This window comes from Jaculus jaculus, chromosome 1 (genome assembly GCF_020740685.1).
Source record: "Jaculus jaculus isolate mJacJac1 chromosome 1, mJacJac1.mat.Y.cur, whole genome shotgun sequence".
Lineage (NCBI taxonomy): Eukaryota > Metazoa > Chordata > Mammalia > Rodentia > Dipodidae > Jaculus > Jaculus jaculus.
Genome location: NC_059102.1, coordinates 339,984,611 through 340,002,958, shown reverse-complemented (window position 1 = coordinate 340,002,958; position 18,348 = coordinate 339,984,611). Strand labels below are relative to the sequence as shown.

The 18,348-nt window shown below is 42.1% G+C and overlaps 1 protein-coding gene across 4 annotated transcripts in view; it reads right to left on the bottom strand.

Annotated features, from left to right (window-relative positions):
* Positions 1 to 3,086: 3,086 nt before the first annotated feature.
* Tgfb2 (transforming growth factor beta 2) overlaps positions 3,087 to 18,348 on the bottom strand; it is an 84,102-nt gene continuing 68,840 nt past the window's right edge. For 2 of the 4 annotated variants that reach the window (XM_004670110.2, XM_004670111.2), the window contains 5 exons: positions 12,071 to 12,203; positions 11,849 to 11,959; positions 9,259 to 9,436; positions 7,809 to 7,962; positions 3,087 to 4,422 (listed from right to left, as the gene is read on the bottom strand). In XM_004670110.2, the coding sequence (XP_004670167.1) occupies positions 4,264 to 4,422; positions 7,809 to 7,962; positions 9,259 to 9,436; positions 11,849 to 11,959; positions 12,071 to 12,203 (735 nt within the window). In that variant the 3' untranslated portion in view covers positions 3,087 to 4,263. The remainder of the gene's footprint in view (positions 4,423 to 7,808; positions 7,963 to 9,258; positions 9,437 to 11,848; positions 11,960 to 12,070; positions 12,204 to 18,348) is intronic. The other 2 variants (XM_045130404.1, XM_045130411.1) reach the window with 2 other exon arrangements.

Here is an 18,348-nt window from a genome sequence, read left to right as displayed (position 1 = left end):
CGATCCATTCATGAGATAAGTGTCTGGAGGTCTTACACACTTAGCATCAGGATGGAGAAGTACGGACTCACATCACAGTCTGGAGATGAATCCTTATGACTGCAAGTTGGCATGAAAGCAAAAGCTGAGCTGCCTTAGAAATATCAAGATGGGAGTCCATATGCTCAATGCAGTGCTTTTCTTGGGGGCCGTTCACTTAAACAGGCAGATAGGTGCAAGTCAGATGTGCCCATTCTCATTGCAGACAAAGGACAGTCAGTGTCCAGCGCTGGGACTCCATGATACAGTAGGTGATTAGTGGGCCAAAGCTCTGTATTCGATCCCAGCATCATCACCAGCAGAAGGATAAAAGAAGAAAAGGAAAGGGAAGCCATGGAAAGGACTCCTACATGTCTCTTTTCTTCAGTGTGAGTCTACCATGCTCTTCTGCTCTCTCAGCAGTTAATCATGATGTGAGCCTGGATGACAGACTTGAGATGGCTACTCCACCTACAATCACAGACTAAGTTTGAAGTGTAATCCCTCCTTTACCTGAGAGTCAACCATAAAAGATCAAGCACGACAAGATGGCAGAAGAGAGAACGGTTGTCTATTTATTTCCATGCTCAAAATCATGGCCTGTTCCTACGTGACGTTTTCATAAGACAGCGGGCACAAGCTAGACCTTGTACTACAGAAAGTTAGAAACCAGATTGAATCACATTGACTTTTTTAAATGTTTTATTGGTTCTATTTATTAAGAGATTGGCAACAACCCAGTTGAGAAGTCTAGTCTTATAGGTAACAGCCAAGGAAATTTGACCGAATAGGGCAGGGTGTGGGGTGTGTGATGTGTGTGTGTGCATGCGTGCATGCGTGTGTGTGTGTGTCTGTGTGTGCACATGCACAGTGGTATGGGTGACACAGAAAGAGGAATAGCTCCTCCCAAACAACCAACTCCAAAGTGCACGTGGCTCTTGTTATATCTGGCTGACTAAGTAACCAAGTTATGGGGCTACAGGGGATCCTGTCTAGACCAGTTCTTTTGGCCCTAGCGTTGGCAGAACATAGAACCAGAATGCCAGAATCATGGTGCAAATATCTCAGTGTGGTTTGTTTTTGTTTTTTTCTAGTAGATGGTCAGTCTGGATAGAAATTTAACCCCAAACAATCACCAAATAGCAACAAATCAGAGGATTAAGTCAGCACAGGACTTCCTTCAGTCCTTGATAAATCTCCTTGGCTCTTAAACTGCACATGACACTTCTGAAGTGATTAGCTTTATGAGTAAAGTGCAGAGGGCACCTGCCAACGTACCTTATCCAGCCTGGCAATCGCCTGATGAGTGTTTTCTCATCTCAGATGTGGCTGCACAATAGGAAGAACACAGCAACTTATGACTGAAATAATTTATTTACCACACTAGAGCACCACAAAAAAAAACAGACATATATCATGTTAAAATACAGCATGATTGGTCATCAAAATACAAAACAGCTATTCTTATATTCCATGTTTCAAAAACCACACCAACCATCAACTTGCACTGCTGTGTTACACATCTGACCTGCGCCCCCCCACCCCGAATTACCACACCCCTCTGCCCTCCCTTCTCCCTCCCCCCTCCCATGACAGTATTTACTTGTGGAAAATAAAGACCTTATAGAACCTAAGAGGTCCAAGAGATCTTAAAATAGAGTATTTAAAATATTATCAGTGCATTCATAAGGAAAGACAAAATTTTACAAAACAAAATGTCATTTTATCTGAGAGGAAAACACCTGTAGAAGGAAACGTGATGTACATAGACTCCATGGAAGAGCGGGAGAGAGAAAACTAACAAGCACATTCTCAACTGTGGGACTGGGATGCACCAAACACAAAGGACCTTTGCTCTTTATCTCATGCTTTTCCAGTCTTCAGACTTGCAAATCCAATACTTCATTTTAGTGAATTAAAAAAAAAAGCCCAAGAAATCAGTTTATCATATCAAACAAATTCTTTTCCAATTCATACCTCACTTTACTGCCATTTATGTGAAACTACAAATATTCTTCCATTGTTTTATGTCTTCAAGCTAAGGAAGTGACACGAATGTCCTGTATACCCTGACAAAAGAGCTCTCCTCTGCAAGGATATGGCAAATTCTGTATAAAAAGTACATAAGCTGGGCATGGTGGCACACATCTTTAATACCAGCACTAGGGAGGCTGAGGTAGGAGGATCGCTGTGAGTTCGAGACCAGCCTGAGACTACATAGTGAATTCCAGGCCAGCCTGGGCTAGAGCGAGACTCTACCTCAAAAAAACAAAAGGTAAGTAAAATCCAGCCGCTACTACTCAAACTATAGACCATGCTCACTCAGGTAAAAGAATGTCTGGACAGAACTTGGCGTGTTTCTTCTCAATCTTCAAAGAACATCTAGAAAAAACGTGAACTTCCGGGACATAAATGAAATGAGTAATGCTGATCTGGACATTTTCCCTCCTTTGAAGAACTCAACTAAAATATGTATCTTTCAATCTCCCCCCAAATACCCAAAACCTGATTAAAGAAAAAGATATTTTCTTTGAATTGCTTTGTTGCTGTTGTTTTTACCACAATAAAATTCCACAAAAATACAAATTAGCTGGGCCTAGTGGCACACGCCTTTAATCCCAGCACTCAATAGGCAGAGGTAGGAGGATTGCCATGAGTTCAAAGCCAGCCTGAAACTACATAGTGAATTCCAGGTCAGCCTGGGCTAGAGTAAGATCCCACCTCAAACAAAGAAACAAAAAAAAAAAATACAAATTAAACCAATTTAGAGGAAACGTTTATAGCCTGGCCACCAGGATTCTGACTTGAAATCCATAAGAATTCCTAAAATCTACATTGTCCACGTCCACAACATCCTCCATTTTCCTAAAAGAAGCTTATTAACATCTGCCTGATCCTCTATGAAGTGTAGAAGATGAAGGAAGACCACTGAACTCAAATCTATCAAACAAAAAAAAAAAATAGAGAGAGAGAAAGAAATGGACCCAGGTAGCTTATGTCATAAAAATGGACAATATACAAAACCCAAGTAGAGAAAAATGTCATAAAAAATGTATTTGTAATGCAAGTCAAAAGTAGGAGTTTTACTCAAGAGTACTGGCCAGCTGAAGGAAATGGACAGTTGTGAATGGTCATTAAAAAGAGAACAAAATTTAAATCCAATCTCAATTATACTTGACATTATTACAACATGTGGAAAACGATGGTAAGGGCTTACACATCACATGTAAAATAGTCCATGTTTTGATTTAATAGTTTGCAGAAGAGAACTGGAGATGTGGCTTCAGTTATATCTGCTTCTACACCTGTCTCATTTAGTCACGCAGGTGTGGCTATACACAGCGAGGCAGAGGGAAAACGGGGAACAGAGCTGACAGTGTGTGTCAAAAGGTTTCAGCGTCTCACCGGTTTGCTGACATGGACAAAGAACCACTTACAATGGAGACAAAAACGGATCTTACAGAGTTATTCTGACTGAAAATTTCCTTTATTAACCAACTTTTTCGTGCTTGAACCATACGCGAAGCTTCCTTGAGCAGTTGGTACACAGCATGCATTTTCTGGATTTTTGTCTTATGCGGACTTGCTGGGTCACATAAGCACTCACTTGGGTTTTCATCCCATTGATATGACTGACTTCTTGTTTTTCTGGCTCGTTTGAGTTCAAGTTCCTTAAACCATCCATGAGTTTCTGGCAAAGTATTTGGTCTCCACTTTATACACTTGCTTTATTTTCCAAGGGTAATGAAATGTTCATTAGCTAGTAACACACAATAAATAACTCACTGTTAACCCTAGAGTGAGGAGGAGCAAGGGCACATATTGCATAGCAATATGGAAGGATCTGGAGGCACGGGACAGGAACGGTACATACAGCAACTCCACTGAATGGATTTTTCCGGTTTGGTTTGGTTTCACATAATTAACACTAACAAATTCTTCCAGTGTTTATATTTTCCTTTAAAAAAATGTTGTTTCTGTGTCTCTCACAAAGTAGGTGAAATGCAGAATAAGGCTTTCCACGTTATTTTGTTGTTGTTGTTGTTGTTTCTTCAGATGCCAGTTTTAACAAACAGAACACAAGCTTTCAACGTGTTTGAACTAGTACCGCTTTGTTTTCAGAAAACTTAACACTGATGAACCAAGACGCTCTCATGTTTCCTTGTCACAAACATCACCACTGTCACCATCCCCGTCGCATGTCATCATGATCACTCTAATCTTAATCTTGACTCTGGCAGAGACTTAGCTGCATTTGCAAGACTTGACGATCATATTGGAGAGCTGCTCGATCTTGGGGGTTTTGCCGATGTAGTAGAGGATGGTCAGCGGTTCCAGGTCTTGTGACACACAGCAAGGAGAAGCGGATGCTTCTGGGTTTATGGTGTTATATAAGCTGAGGACCTGAGTGGACCCAGGAGAGGGGATACAACATAGAGGAAGATACACAAAAGAGGACAGTCAATTTTTAGTCATTATATGTTATCAGACATATATATATATTGGTTTTGCGCGGCAGGGTTTCACTCTAGCCCAGGCTGACCTGGAATTCACTCTATAGTCTCAGGGTGGCCTCAAACACACGGTAATCCTCCTACCTCTGCCTCCCGAGTGCTGGGATTAAAGGTGTGCACCACCACGCCCGGCTGTTATACTTTTCTTAAATTATGGCCAGATTGTTCTGAGTCCTTTGTCAATCATCACCAAATTAAGCCTTTTTCCATCAGGTGCTTTTCTGGGGATACACACACACACACACACACACACACACACACACATATGTTTTTCGAGGTAGGGTCTCACTCTAGTTCAGGCTGACCTGGAATTCACTACATATTCTCAGGGTGGCCTCGAACTCATGGCGACCCTCCTACCTCTGCCTCCTCCTGAGTGCTGGGATCAAAGGCGTGTGCCACCATGCCCAGTTTTGGAGGGTATATATTAAACAAATGATTCCATAAATGTCAGGCTGAAACAATCTGTTTATTTAGAAGATTTTCCTAAATATTCTAATAAGTTTACCATGATCACTGCTTTGCTGCCAAACATCTCAGGTTTCTTAGTGTTTGCTCTTATTTCTACACAAATTTATAACTTAGATTTCATGGGTACTTGTTTTAAATTCCCAAGTAAATTGAAGTCCCTTGGGTCAAGAAATCTAGGCTTTGTTTATACTTTGCAGCCCTGGTTAAGTCTTGTCCAGACAATAATGACCCATATACTTACAAAAGAAATGATAAATAGAAGATTAAAATGTTTCATTACAGTTTCCATTGAAATTTTAACTTACCTTAGGGTATAGAAATGACATCTGTCTGCAATGTGAAATCTTTCTACATCAAGTGTTTTATAGATCAAAGTAATGGCACTTAAATTCTCATTAAACCCTAAATCCTTTCATCAATAATTACAGTGATGCTAATGATGACATAAAAATACAATATACCTTCTTAGTTTTTTTGGTTTTGTCTTGAAACAAGTTCTTGCTAGGTACCCTCGGCCGGGCTCTAACTCACTTTACAGCCTAGGTGGGCTTCAAATTCACAATCCTTTTGCCGCAGCCTCCCAAGAGCTGGGATTACAGGTGTGTGCCATCACACCCAGTAAATGTACACTTCTAATTTTTCACCATCATACATTTCGCTTAAAGCAATCATTTAAAAACTGGCCCTCCAGTGACCTTCACCGCACTGAGTGAAGATATGTAAGACTGAGGAGTAGCTAGTCCTAAACCAGAAGGACCGGAGTGCTCCGTAGTTAACTGTGTAGTTTTTTCTACCACAGGGTGTGTGACTTTCACTGCTGGCAGTGTGTAGGTCACCCATGACACAGGGACATTTCCAAGGATGACACAGGGACACTTCCAAGGAAGCCTGCCATTAATGTGTTCATCAAACAAGTGACCTTTTCCTCGAGATTCACCATGATCTTTTTTCAACCTCAGACAGAAGATCTGTTCAGCGCAGCCACACTGACTACTTTATTAAGCTTGCCTTGGCTTCTCAGGGGACTATCCAAACCACATATTTGTGACCATGACAGTTGTACTTCCTCTCTGCTTGACAAACAAGCTTGGTCTCAGCCTTCACACACTCCCTCCATGTAGCAGGGAGGAGAATTACGCGTCGACTTGGCAACTAAATATTGCCCACGCTACAGCTACTGCTGTCACAGCCCTGATGCAGCAGACTGGCCAGCAAACACAGACAAAGGGGTGGGCATGAGCTACGCCCCTCACGTGGCCAAGCTCATGGTCGCCCCCAGTGCCAAAGCCTACAGGGGCATTAGGAGAAGAGCTGCAGGAAGAAGGGGAGCCATGTTTGCTCATTTTAATGCCAGTCTATGCAGGCATTTGTATATAAATAAGTAGGCTTCTTATTCCACTAACACAGGAGCTGAAGAGCCATTCTGATAACACAGAGTGTCTAAAATAATTGATAACCCTCAAACTCTTGAATTCAGCCGAGTGCATTATGTGATCTCTTTTGGCAGTCAGTTCATTTTCCTACCCTGCAGTGAAGGCAATTTTTCTAATGCCTCTTTAATAGGGAGATTTACAGAGGCATAAAGAGTGGAACAGAAACCCCCACACGAAGCCACATTTTTGGAATTAAGCGGAGCAATGGAGCCCCAGTTATAAAACAGGCAGGGCTGCAGTCCAAGTCCCCGCTTGTCACTAATTTTCAGTTTGATCTTAGGCAAGTCATCCACATAGTCTAAATCCCACCTTTTCTTTTAGGAAAATTAAATGTTTGAATAAAATGATGCATGAAGTCCTTTCCAACACTAAATTCATATAGCATGAGCCACCAACAGGAAGTGCAAAAGGAAGTATCACTATTCCATAGAAGAGGTCTCTGCTTGTCAGAGCTAGGGACACATGGCATCTAACCTTGGACCTTACTTCCGAGGTAGTCTTCTATTTGCATTGAAGTAATTCGATAAAATATTCAATTTCTGGGCTGAGGATATGGCTTAGTGGTTAAGGCCTGCAAAACCAAAGGACCTTGGTTCAACTCCCATGTAAGCCAGATGCACAAGAGGGCACACGCGTCTAGAGTTCATTTACAGTGGCTGGAGGCCCTGGCATACCCATTCTCTCTCTCTCTCCCTCCCCCTCTCTCTGCCTCTTTCTCTCTGGCTTAAATAAATAAATAAATAAAATTTTAAAAAATATTCAATTTCCTTTAGGTTCCTTCTATTGAAAATGACACAGACATGCTCATTTTCAAACATACCATGTTTTCATATTGCACAACAACACTTAAATTTGGCATTATCTTAAGGATAATTTCCAACATAATCATTCCTTTTTACTAATAGGGAACTGAGATTCAGAAAGCTTAGATGATCTAATTACTATATACTACTAAAGCATCAGTCAACATCCCCAATGTTCTCTCTAAGGGAAAGTCCCAGATAAAGTTGGCAACCAATCCTTTTTTCATCTGGAGACCTGAGTCCCTTTACATGCTATGTCTATATGTTAGATTCAGAAAGGTGTTTTGGGTTTATTTATTTATAGTTATAGCTGTTAAAAATATATTGTAAAGCACAGGAATACCTTCAAATTACTTATAACTAATGGAGAAGGCATGACCAACTATTTGTAACCCATCAGTGTTATTTTTAGAACCCTGCAACCTACATCAGCCCTCATCATCTAAAACTTCTTTGGCACCCATGAATGTGAGAAATGTCACCATGCCTATGGCAATTTATTTAGAAATATGATAGATGGTATACTGAGTAAGACGGGAATGAAAGAGGTACGCCAGCCAAATGCTCACCCTGCTGTGCTGAGTGTCTGAACTCCATAAATATGGACACGCACCAGCGCAGAAGTTGGCATTGTACCCTTTGGGTTCGTGTATCCATTTCCACCCAAGGTCTCTCTTGAAATCAATGTAAAGAGGACGTAGACAGCAATTGTCCTGCACATTTCTGTTCAAAGAAAGAGTGACAGGGATTTTAGAGCTGATTTCTCACCCGCCTTTCCCTAAACCAGAAAAATGACTCATTCATGGCTGCAACTAACAGCTGCCGAGCAAGCGCCATGGGCCCATTTTAACGGTCATGCTGCCGCTGCCCCCGGTGGGCACGAGGAGGTGCTGTGGCGATTCACTGACGCACGTGCGGGCCCCTGTCTGTGACCTGGAAAGTGCGTGTGGCGCCCCAAGTGTCCAGACACGAGCGGGAAGCGACCGCCGTGGCCAAAGCCCTTCTCCCCCAGCACCAGACCATGCTGCCACGCAGCTCCCATCACCTTTTCGCACGTACAACAAATAAAATACAACAGATCCTTGTAGAGAGCCCCCTGAAGCAGTTTCTGTTGAGAATATAGCCTCTGTCTTTACCACTTTTTAGTGGATTGAGGAATTAATCAGAGTTCAAGAACTATGGAGTCTCATTTGAGAAGAGAAGGGGATCTACGGCAGGGGCAGGGGCACTAAAGAGGGCAGAGCAGGTGAACATGGCATAAGGGCATTATACACATACATAAAATGCCATAATAAATGTCATTACTATGCATAATTAATATATGCTAACAAAAGACACAGGATAAGAGGGAAAGAAACAGGGAGCCTTATCACCCAACCAAAAACTATTTCTGTTTTGATGATCTGTGGTGCGTGGAACTCTTCCGCAGAAGTCCCTGTACTGCCCCACCACTCCACAGCACAGGAGGCCTCGCATAGAAAGCACCACAGGACAGGCTCTCTCCTGGTCCAAAGGTCTATACAGGAGTGGAAAGAAATTCCTGTTCCTCGCTTCTCTCAAATTCTGTAGCTTCAGTCATGGTATACAACTTCTTTGTGCTATCTTATTTCTCTAACTGGAAATCAGGCCATAGACACTCACGGAAAAGGAAAGCCTTCATAGCAGTGATGAGTCTTCTTGAATTATCACAAATCTCAAATAAACTTACATTTGCTTGGGAGGAGGCAAAGAGCTCATTTTCTTTATCAACACCCAAACAGAGAGACTGGTGGAGGGGGGTGGGCATTCCAGAGGTTAATTTTCTCCCTTCACACCAGGTTCACTGCTAAAGAGCTAATTAATACACCACACAAATCATGTTTCATGCCCCTGCGGGAATGATATTATGAGATGCATACAACAGCCTGACTGTCCTATCTGGCCTTGAGGAACGAGTTCAGTTCAGGTCGGTGTGCCAGGGGAGAAAGCAGAGGCGGGACAAGGGTTAACAGAGGCGCTTAGCTGTTTTCATTTCTTTACCTAAAGCAATAGGCTGCATCCAAAGCACGCTTCTTCCGCCGGTTGGACTGTTGTGACTCAAGTCTGTAGGAGGGCAATAACATTAGCAGGAGGTGTGGGGTCTTCCCACTGTTTTTTTTCCTAGTGGACTTTATAGTTTTCTGATCACCACTGGTATATGTGGAGGTGCCATCAATACCTTGAAAAAATGCATTTGGGTAATAAATGTTTAGCTTTACCTTCATCATATATTATGAGCAATACACACACACACACACACACACACACACACACACACACACACACACATATGTATATATATGTATAGTCACACAAAACACCAAGGACCACCACAGTAGCATCAACTTGATATCATTATTCCCCACAGAATCAGACACAGTATAATGGGACTATCAGAGGTAACAATGGACACATCTAAATGGGACTCTTGTCCAAAGGCAGTTCCATGTCAAAGGCAGGGCTGTTCTCAGGAAAGTCACTACAGAAGTCTTTGACCTATGGTCCAAGGGCAAGCCAGGCAGGTTATTTTAGTTCATCCTCAGGGTAGGGAGTGTTCAAGTGCTCAACAACGGAGCACACAGTCATAGAACATGCCTTGTCGCCTGCTGGTTCCCACTCTTCCCAAGGCTGCTAAACTCAGAAGACTTTCCTAATGAACATAAACTGAGCCTGAGTGAATGTCAGTGAAGGAGGCTCAAGTGAACAGAAGTCACCCTTACCTAATGCTATTTTGGGAAGCTGTGAAGAAAGGGCTTTTTCATTTATTTTATGGCATCCTCAACACTTTCCTGATTCCATCTAAGATTTAAAAACTTGAGCTCCTTAAAGCATGCTCAAGAGACTGCCAGTTTAAGCATTTAATCTCCACACTCAAGAGAATCACGGCTAGGTTAGAGACCAAAATAAATCTCCAGACCTCTGGGAGTATTTTTCCATGAACAAGGGCCATTGGAGCCTTCTAAAAGTGGACAGAGGTCCGGGGTGATGTTAGGAGGGGAGATCAATCTTGCTATGACCTGTCAGGGAAAGCTGGTACCCACTAGCATGTGGACATACACTTCCCTACCACCTCCTCCCCAGCCAATCACTGACTAATGAAAAGGCCCAGAGATTCGAACCCTAGCATCTCCTCACTCTTTCTGGCATTTGGCTAACCCACTAGAAAGTGATCATGGGAAGAGTGAAGGCTTTGCAATCATGTTTGGAAGCTGTTATGATAGTGTGCTAAGAAAGCCACTTGTGGTAATGAGCACCTAAAAAAGGAGGAGTGCTCCAGCTCCCGGAGGTAATGAGCACCTGAGAAAGGAGGGATGCTCCAGCTCCCGGAGGTAATGAGCGCCTGAGGAAGGAGGAGTGCTCCAGTTCCTGGAGGAATGAGCACCTGAGAAAGGAGGAGTGCTCCAGCTCCCGGAGGTAATGAGCGCCTGAGAAAGGAGGAGTGCTCCAGTTCCTGGAGGAATGAGCACGTGAGAAAGGAGGAGTGCTCCAGCTCCCGGAGGTAATGAGCACCTGACGAAGGAGGAGTGCTCCAGTTCCTGGAGGAATGAGCACCTGAGAAAGGAGGACTGCTCCAGCTCCCGGAGGTAATGAGCGCCTGAGGAAGGAGGAGTGCTCCAGTTCCTGGACGAATGAGCACCTGAGAAAGGAGGAGTGCTCCAGTTCCTGGAGGAATGAGCATGTGAGAAAGGAGGAGTGCTCCAGCTCCCGGAGGTAATGAGCACCTGAGAAAGGAGGAGTGCTCCAGCTCCCAGAGGTAATGAGCGCCTGAGGAAGGAGGAGTGCTCCAGTTCCTGGAGGAATCAGCACGTGAGAAAGGAGGACTGCTCCAGTTCCTGGAGGAATGAGCACCTGAGAAAGGAGGAGTGCTCCAGCTCCCGGAGGTAATGAGTGCCTGAGAAAAGAGGAGTGTTCCATTTCCTGGAGGTTATGAGCACCTGAGAAAGGAGGAGTGCTCCAGCTCCTGGAGGTAAAGAGCAGAGCCTGAGGCAAGAGGAGATTCCTTTCTTGAGTGATACACCTTTGTTGGTTCCCAGCATTTGGTCTGAGGGATTCAAAATGGATTTCCTTGAGTGTATGCTGTCTATTTCTAGACTCTCAGAATGGATGGGAACTTGGTTGTTTTAGATGAAGAACAACAGCTGGAGAAATTGCTTAGTGGTTAAGGCATTTGCCTGAGAACCAAAGGACCCAGGTTCGATTTCCCAGGACCTACGTAAGCCAGATGCATAAGGAACACATGCATCTGGAGTTTGTTTGTAGCAGCTGGAGTTCCTGGTGTGCCCATTCTCTCTCTGTCTCTCTTCTATCTCTCTCTCTGCTTGCAAATAAACAATTTTTAAAAATGAAGAATAAAAGGCTAACCTGACAAATAATGTGCAGGGCTCACGAGACCATTAGTACTAAATAATGTGGAGGCATTAAGCAGTGAGAACTGCAAATCAATTTCTTTCTTCCTTTCTACCTCCTTCTAGTGAGCACACCACAGCCCAACTGAATCAAAGTTTTCACACCTCACCAAATAATCCCATTTTCACATGCACACTCACTTTCTTTCAAGAGATTATCATAGTAATGACCAAGTTCCAGTTACCTGCAAATCTTGCTTCTAGTTCTTCACTTTTATTTGGGATGATGTAATTATTAGATGGCACAAAAGTACAGCAGGGACAGTGTAAACTTATCTTAAATCCCAGGTTCCTGTCTGGAAAACATTAAGTTAAGCAAGTCATTGATATGCATGTGCAACCTTAACCCTGCAATCAATTCCAGTCACCTCGGGCCACATCTAGGAGGAGAAAGATGAGTGTGTCACCTTTGTGGTGAAGCCATTCCTGCACTGCGTCGGTGACATCAAAGGAGAGCCATTCGCCCTCTGCTCTTGTCTTTACAACTTTGCTGTCAATGTAGCGCTGGGTGGGAGACGTTAAGTCTTTGGATTTGAGTATCTAGAGTGAGAAAGAGCCAGAGAATCAGTCCAGGTGGCTTGCCAACCATGCGATCAAACCCCAACCACTCACGTTATCCCAGGTCATTGTCGGCATTTAACCCCACTCCAGGGAATCCCCAGATTACCATCTCAACAGCATGGACATATGCACAGAAACACCCCACTAAGCCATTTGCCATAAAAAACAGAACCTCTAAATCAGCTGCAAGTTATGATAAAGGTGACAGGAACCATAACACTTTATGTCTAGAAGAAAGTGACAGTTATTCCTTCACTTGGCTGACATAGCCTTATAAGATTCCAACCATAAATTGTATGTTATTATGTTGATGGTTTTGTTGCCATGCTTCTCTGCTGCCTGAATCTGGGGAGCTGGGAGAGAGGGGAGAGGTGCTGTTTAGAAGGTCTACAATCATCTCCCCCATCCCTGACCTGCAAATATCCTTCTAACAGAGAGAGATCCTCCCACATCTCCTCCATCCACTGGCATTAAGATAGGTCACGGGTGAGCCTAATAATGGTGCCAAACTGCCTGTACTTGCAGAATAGAAAACTAATAAAAAATAAATATGTAAATTTTAAAAATAAAAATTAAATTAAGCACAAAGCAATAGTAAAAGCAGATTCATAGTAAATATTTCTGCACGCTTCAAACTTCACATATAATTGAGGAAATGTGTGATTGTGTGTATTCTACAATTTGACAAATTTTAATTTGATAATTTGCTAGTAATTTTAACATATTACATTTGTGCTGAAATTGAAAATAAGCATATTAAAATATGTGATATCAAAAAAAATATGTGCTCTGCCTCGGTTTTTGAGGTAAGCTTCTAACTGGGGCGTTTGCTCTCAACGTGATTTATAACGACAGTCCACATCTCAGTCTAGGAATGACATTGGGCAGGAGCGGTCTGGTGCAGCGTGAGCTGAGAGTCTCCCGACAAATGTGCCTGAGCACTGAGATTTCAGAAAGGTAAGCTCATATCAAGGAAGAAAAGGGCAGGGACAGAATGTTCTTGGGTTTTGATAGATGTGGACTTTAAGGTGGTTTTGAACAATTCTCTATTGAAATGATAGTGTTTTATAAACCTAACCATGATCCTACGTCTTCCAAGAGCTACAGTAAGCCACTGAGCAACTGCCGTGGCCTGCCTTTTGCAGCACACAGGGGCCCGCGCCCTAGTACTATCTATTTCCCTCCTGACACTCAGTCCAACTTGTGATCATTTCCTACTCCTGGCTTTGTCTCTTCAACAAATTCATGAGCTTCTCCGGGTCAGGAACCATGTCTTCAACTTGGATATTTCAAAGTATAGCACTAAATTGAAACAAAGGTTATTAAATGACTATTTTTACTCATAGATTTCTTAATCATTCTGTAAATGTTGCAAAACAAAATATGTTATCTTCCCACTTATTTTAAAAGGCACTTTCAGGGCTGGAGACACAGCTTAGAAGTTAAGGCATTTGCCTACAAATCCAAAGGATCCAAGTTCAATTCCCTAGTACCCACATAAGCCCAATGCACAATGTGGCACATGTGTCTGGAGTTCGTCTGCAGTGTCTAGAGGCCCTGGCATGACCATTCTCTCTATTTGCTTCTCTTTCCCTCAAATAATAAAAAATAAAAATATTTTTTAAAAAGGTACTTTCTGCCAGGCATGGTGCCGCACGCCTTTAATCCCAGCACTCGGGAGGCAGAGGTAGGAGGATCGCCGTGAGTTCAAAGGCCACCCTGAGACTACACAGTGAATTCCAGGTCAGCCTGGGCTAGTGAGACCCTACCTTGAAAAACAAAAAAAAAAAAAAAAAAAAAAAAAAAGATAAATAAATAAAAATACATAAATAAATAAAAAGGTACTTTCTTTCCAAGTGTATTTACAATTTGATTCAGGTAATTTGTTAACAATTATTCCTGGAACATTACATGTTAGAGAGGATTTTATTTTATGAATTAACAAACTACACAAAACAGAACATGGGCTAGGGCTACAAGTCAGTGGCAGTGCACTCGCCTAGCATTCATTGGGTCCTGGGCATAAAAGAGACAGGTTCATGCAATTGGAGTCTCGGGTACCCTCATAAAATTTAGACAAACTCTACTCCACATGACTACCCTGCATTTAGCCAAACCCTACTAAATAGAGAGAATGTAGGGCTAATCGTGACTCTGCAGGACGCAAGAAGTTCTCTTTGTGAGTTAAAGGAAGCCAATGGACATTACTCGAGGGTTGGCACAATGGACTCTGGGCTTGAAACACATTATTTCATTTCACTCTCAAAATAGTCCTGTAATGTAGATGAAAGAAATGGAAACCCCAGAAGACTCAAATCCCTCCCCACTGTCATTTTCCCACTTCAGTACTGGAATTTTGAAGATCAGAAAGTTATGAGCTTCAGAGTTGGATCCTGGTTCAAGCTGACTTCTTTTTTAGATGACAAAAGTCATTCAGTAATAAAGGTAAGGACCTTTGATTGAGGTCATAATAAATTTTGATAAAAGACAAAAACATAACAGGGGAGAATCCATCCCTACAACTTTAACGACACAGTTAGGTATCAGTCAATCCTCTGGGAACCAGAGCTTTCCTGGAAATAATTTCTAAGTGAGCAAATAAGACACCACTTATCCAATTCAAAGTAAATGGCATAATGAACCTAATACAGATAAAAATGATAAAAACAGCAGTGGAAAAGAAGTTTCTATCTGCCACATTGACTAATAGTTAATAACATACTCAGAATTTTTCTGCTTTATAATTTTCTCCTAGCTGTTCACCTATAATAATGCATTGTTACATGATTCTTGAAATATTTTCTGTGCTACTAATTAACATTGCATAGCTTATTCATATTCAGATAATTAATGCTTAGAGACACTACCCAGAATAAGAGCTTGCTTTCATTGTTGAATTGTATAGATTGTATATCATATAATTATTTGATAATATAATAACTAATAACATATAAACTATATTCCTTAAATGAATATATATATCCTTTTGCAGGGCACGTTCAAGGTAAGGTCTTGCTCCGTCCAGCATGACCAGGAATTCACTATGTAGTCTCAGGCAGGCCTTGAACTCACAGTGATCCTCTACCTCGGCATCCCAAGTACAGGGATTAAAGGCATTTGCCACCATACCTGATAATATATATCCTTTATCAAATGTTTATGACTTATATGACACATACTCATGTTAATGTACACATATATCAGATCAACCTCACTAAAAAGAACACCTAGTTTTTGTGTTGGTTTTTTGTTTGTTTGTTTGTTTTTAAGTCATGACCCTCTGATCAAATGGGTGAATAGTGGCAAGTCAATGGACATTCTGATTCCTGGAGGAGTGAATCTGGGTTGTACTGCTTTGAGAAGAAGGCTAAGGGGAGTAAGAAACTGCAGCCTTTCCTGGTTAAATCTCATTGAAGACTTTGTGGTGAAGGCTTCTTCAAACATGAATCACTGGGGGTCTCAGACAACAGTTTCTTTCTCTCACACGGGCACAGGGGGAAAGGCCCTCTGGCTTCTTTGTACTAGTTCAAGATTCAAAAAAAGGTCTTATATAAATCACTCCCACCCAAGACAGTAGGCTACATCCTTCTGAGACAGAGAAGTGACTTTGGTCTTGAACTTGATGGACACAGAGTTCTTAAACCCACCTGTTACCGCTGAACTACTTCTTACCCTGTCCTTGGCCGAAGCAGGAGGCTGCTGCTTTTTGTTGCTCAGAGAAGAGCGCTCATGCTTCTGGAGACAGTTATTCAGTCCCTCTCACCACGTGCACTTTTCCTCTCTGAGCTAAATAAACCAAGTCCTTTTCGGCCACATTTAGGGGGCAGACTCCCAAACCTGTTAATCATTTGGGTGGCTAACAAGGATGGACGGTGCTATATAAAAGCATTCCTTCTTCAGCTTTGTGACTATTTCAGCATTGTCTAGAAAACCTCTAATCACATCTCCTCTGCATGGACTCTTCACTTGAAAGCTATCATCTTCCTGTTTGGCTCCCATTTCTCTTCATATTAAATTAAGCCCGAGAAGAAGGAGAATGGGAAATCAACCTGCTACTAATGTTTCTGAGTCCTTTCTTATGTTAAAGAACTCATACAGAAAGGGAACACATTAGTAAGCCTCCTACTATAATTCAGCCTTTGCTGTCCACAGGAAGGCATTGGATGTTAAGAGTTGGTGGTTCTGCCCAGACCCACAGTCATTCATTTCTGTATGTCTTTATCTATCTCCTCATGACAGAGGAAATCTAGTTGAACAGAAGTTGTTTTGCCTTGTCCCATTTAACCAGCGTTCTCTGTTCATAGCAAGTTCTGTTCTCAGTACTGGCTGGATCTCAGCAAGCTGGGTTCTTTTGAAAAGTCACTGTCCCAGCCTTTCTGGTCTTGCCACTTGAAATTGTGAGCTTAGCAAATGTCAGTTGTATATGTTTCTAAACCTGTTTATGATACTTGGACTTGGTTAACTACATGGTTTAGAGACTGGTAAAATATAACATCAAAAGGAAAGAGAGCTATAACTTTTGTGAATGCCAAGATGAATGTCTTAGAAAATCATCAGAAAGACAAATTGACCTAAGAAAACAATAGTTTTTTTTGGGGGGGAGGTAAGGTAAACAATTTGAAAATTCCTCAAAAGAAAAAAAAAGTTACACGGAATTGAGTAATCCCACTGCTGGATCCCGCTCCCAAGATAATTTAAGGCAGGGCCACAGGTAGCTGTATACCAATGCTCACAATGACAGTTTTTACAACAGCCAAAAGGTGGGAGAAAGATCAAATGTCTATCAGCAGATGTACAGATAAACCAAGTGTAGGACAGAGGTGCAGTGGAATATCAATGAGCCATAGAAAGGAAGAAAATTCTAAGATATTTACATTGATAAACATTGAAGATCTTGTTTTAAGAAGTAAGCTGGGCACAAAAGGACAGATATGTCATTTATTATGAGGTGCTGGAACAGAAAAAAATTGCTAGCGAAAAAGAGTAGAGAAGTTACACAGATTGGCAGACTCAGGCTATAGAGCGTCACTGTTGAATGGACACAGGGTTTCTGTTTGGGATGAATTTTACTTTGTTCTGCCGTGGACTGGGTGAGAGCACTGTGAATGCATTCGCACAAATGCATCAAAGGGAAACAGCTAAAAGATAGTTATGTGTTATATACACAACATCACATATATTTTTTTCCAATTCTAGGTGTGAGAGAAATTTTAGGTATGAAAGAACAGTGAAAGGAAACATATACAAAAAGCTAGAAGGATTCTGCTTTCTGGTGTCTCAGCAGCTTTCCTGAAACCTATTTCTAAGGAAATGAGAGTTGGAAATCAGGGTGGCTGAGGCTCAGTGGGTAAAAATGCTTGCTTTGCAAGCGTGACAACAGCATTCAGATCCTGCCTAATGAACTGCCTAACAGATGGGCCCAGTGGTGGTGTCTGTATCCCAGTGCCCCGCAGTAAAAGCAGGAGCATCCTGCAAACTCCACACTCACGGGCCAGCGATCACCCAGCATACAGCAGTGAACAATAGAATGAGCCCCTGCCTCAAGCAAGATGGAAAGTGAGGACCCTCACCAGAAGTTGTTTACTGACCTCCACAAGCATGCCATGGGACATGCACACCTGCACACACACACAGATCAGGACCCAAGAGTGATGAACTCTGATGCTCTTTATGCAAAAAACAACACTGACCAGCAATTAGCACAGCTATGTCAAACTAAAATCCCTGGCCTACCATTAAAAAAAAAATGCAGGGCTGGAAAGAAGGCTTAGTGGTTAAAGCACTTGCTTGTGATGCCTCTGCGGCCAGGTCCTATTGCCCGGTGCCCATGTAAGCCAATGCACAGGGCAACACGTGTCCGGAATTCATTTACAATGGCTACAGGTTTTGGCATGCCCATTCTCTCTCTCTCTTCTTTCTCTGTCATAAATAATAAAATATTTTGAAAAAGTGCAGTCCTCATATGCAAGCATTATTTTTGGATGTGTTCACGTGTATTTGTTTTGTTAAGATTTTTTAAAGTTTGCATTTATCTAAGTCTGTTTCTCTCATGCCTTTATAATCCCTTAATGATTCCAAGAGCTGACCAACAACAGTTCCTGACTGAATCATGAAGAGGAGTACT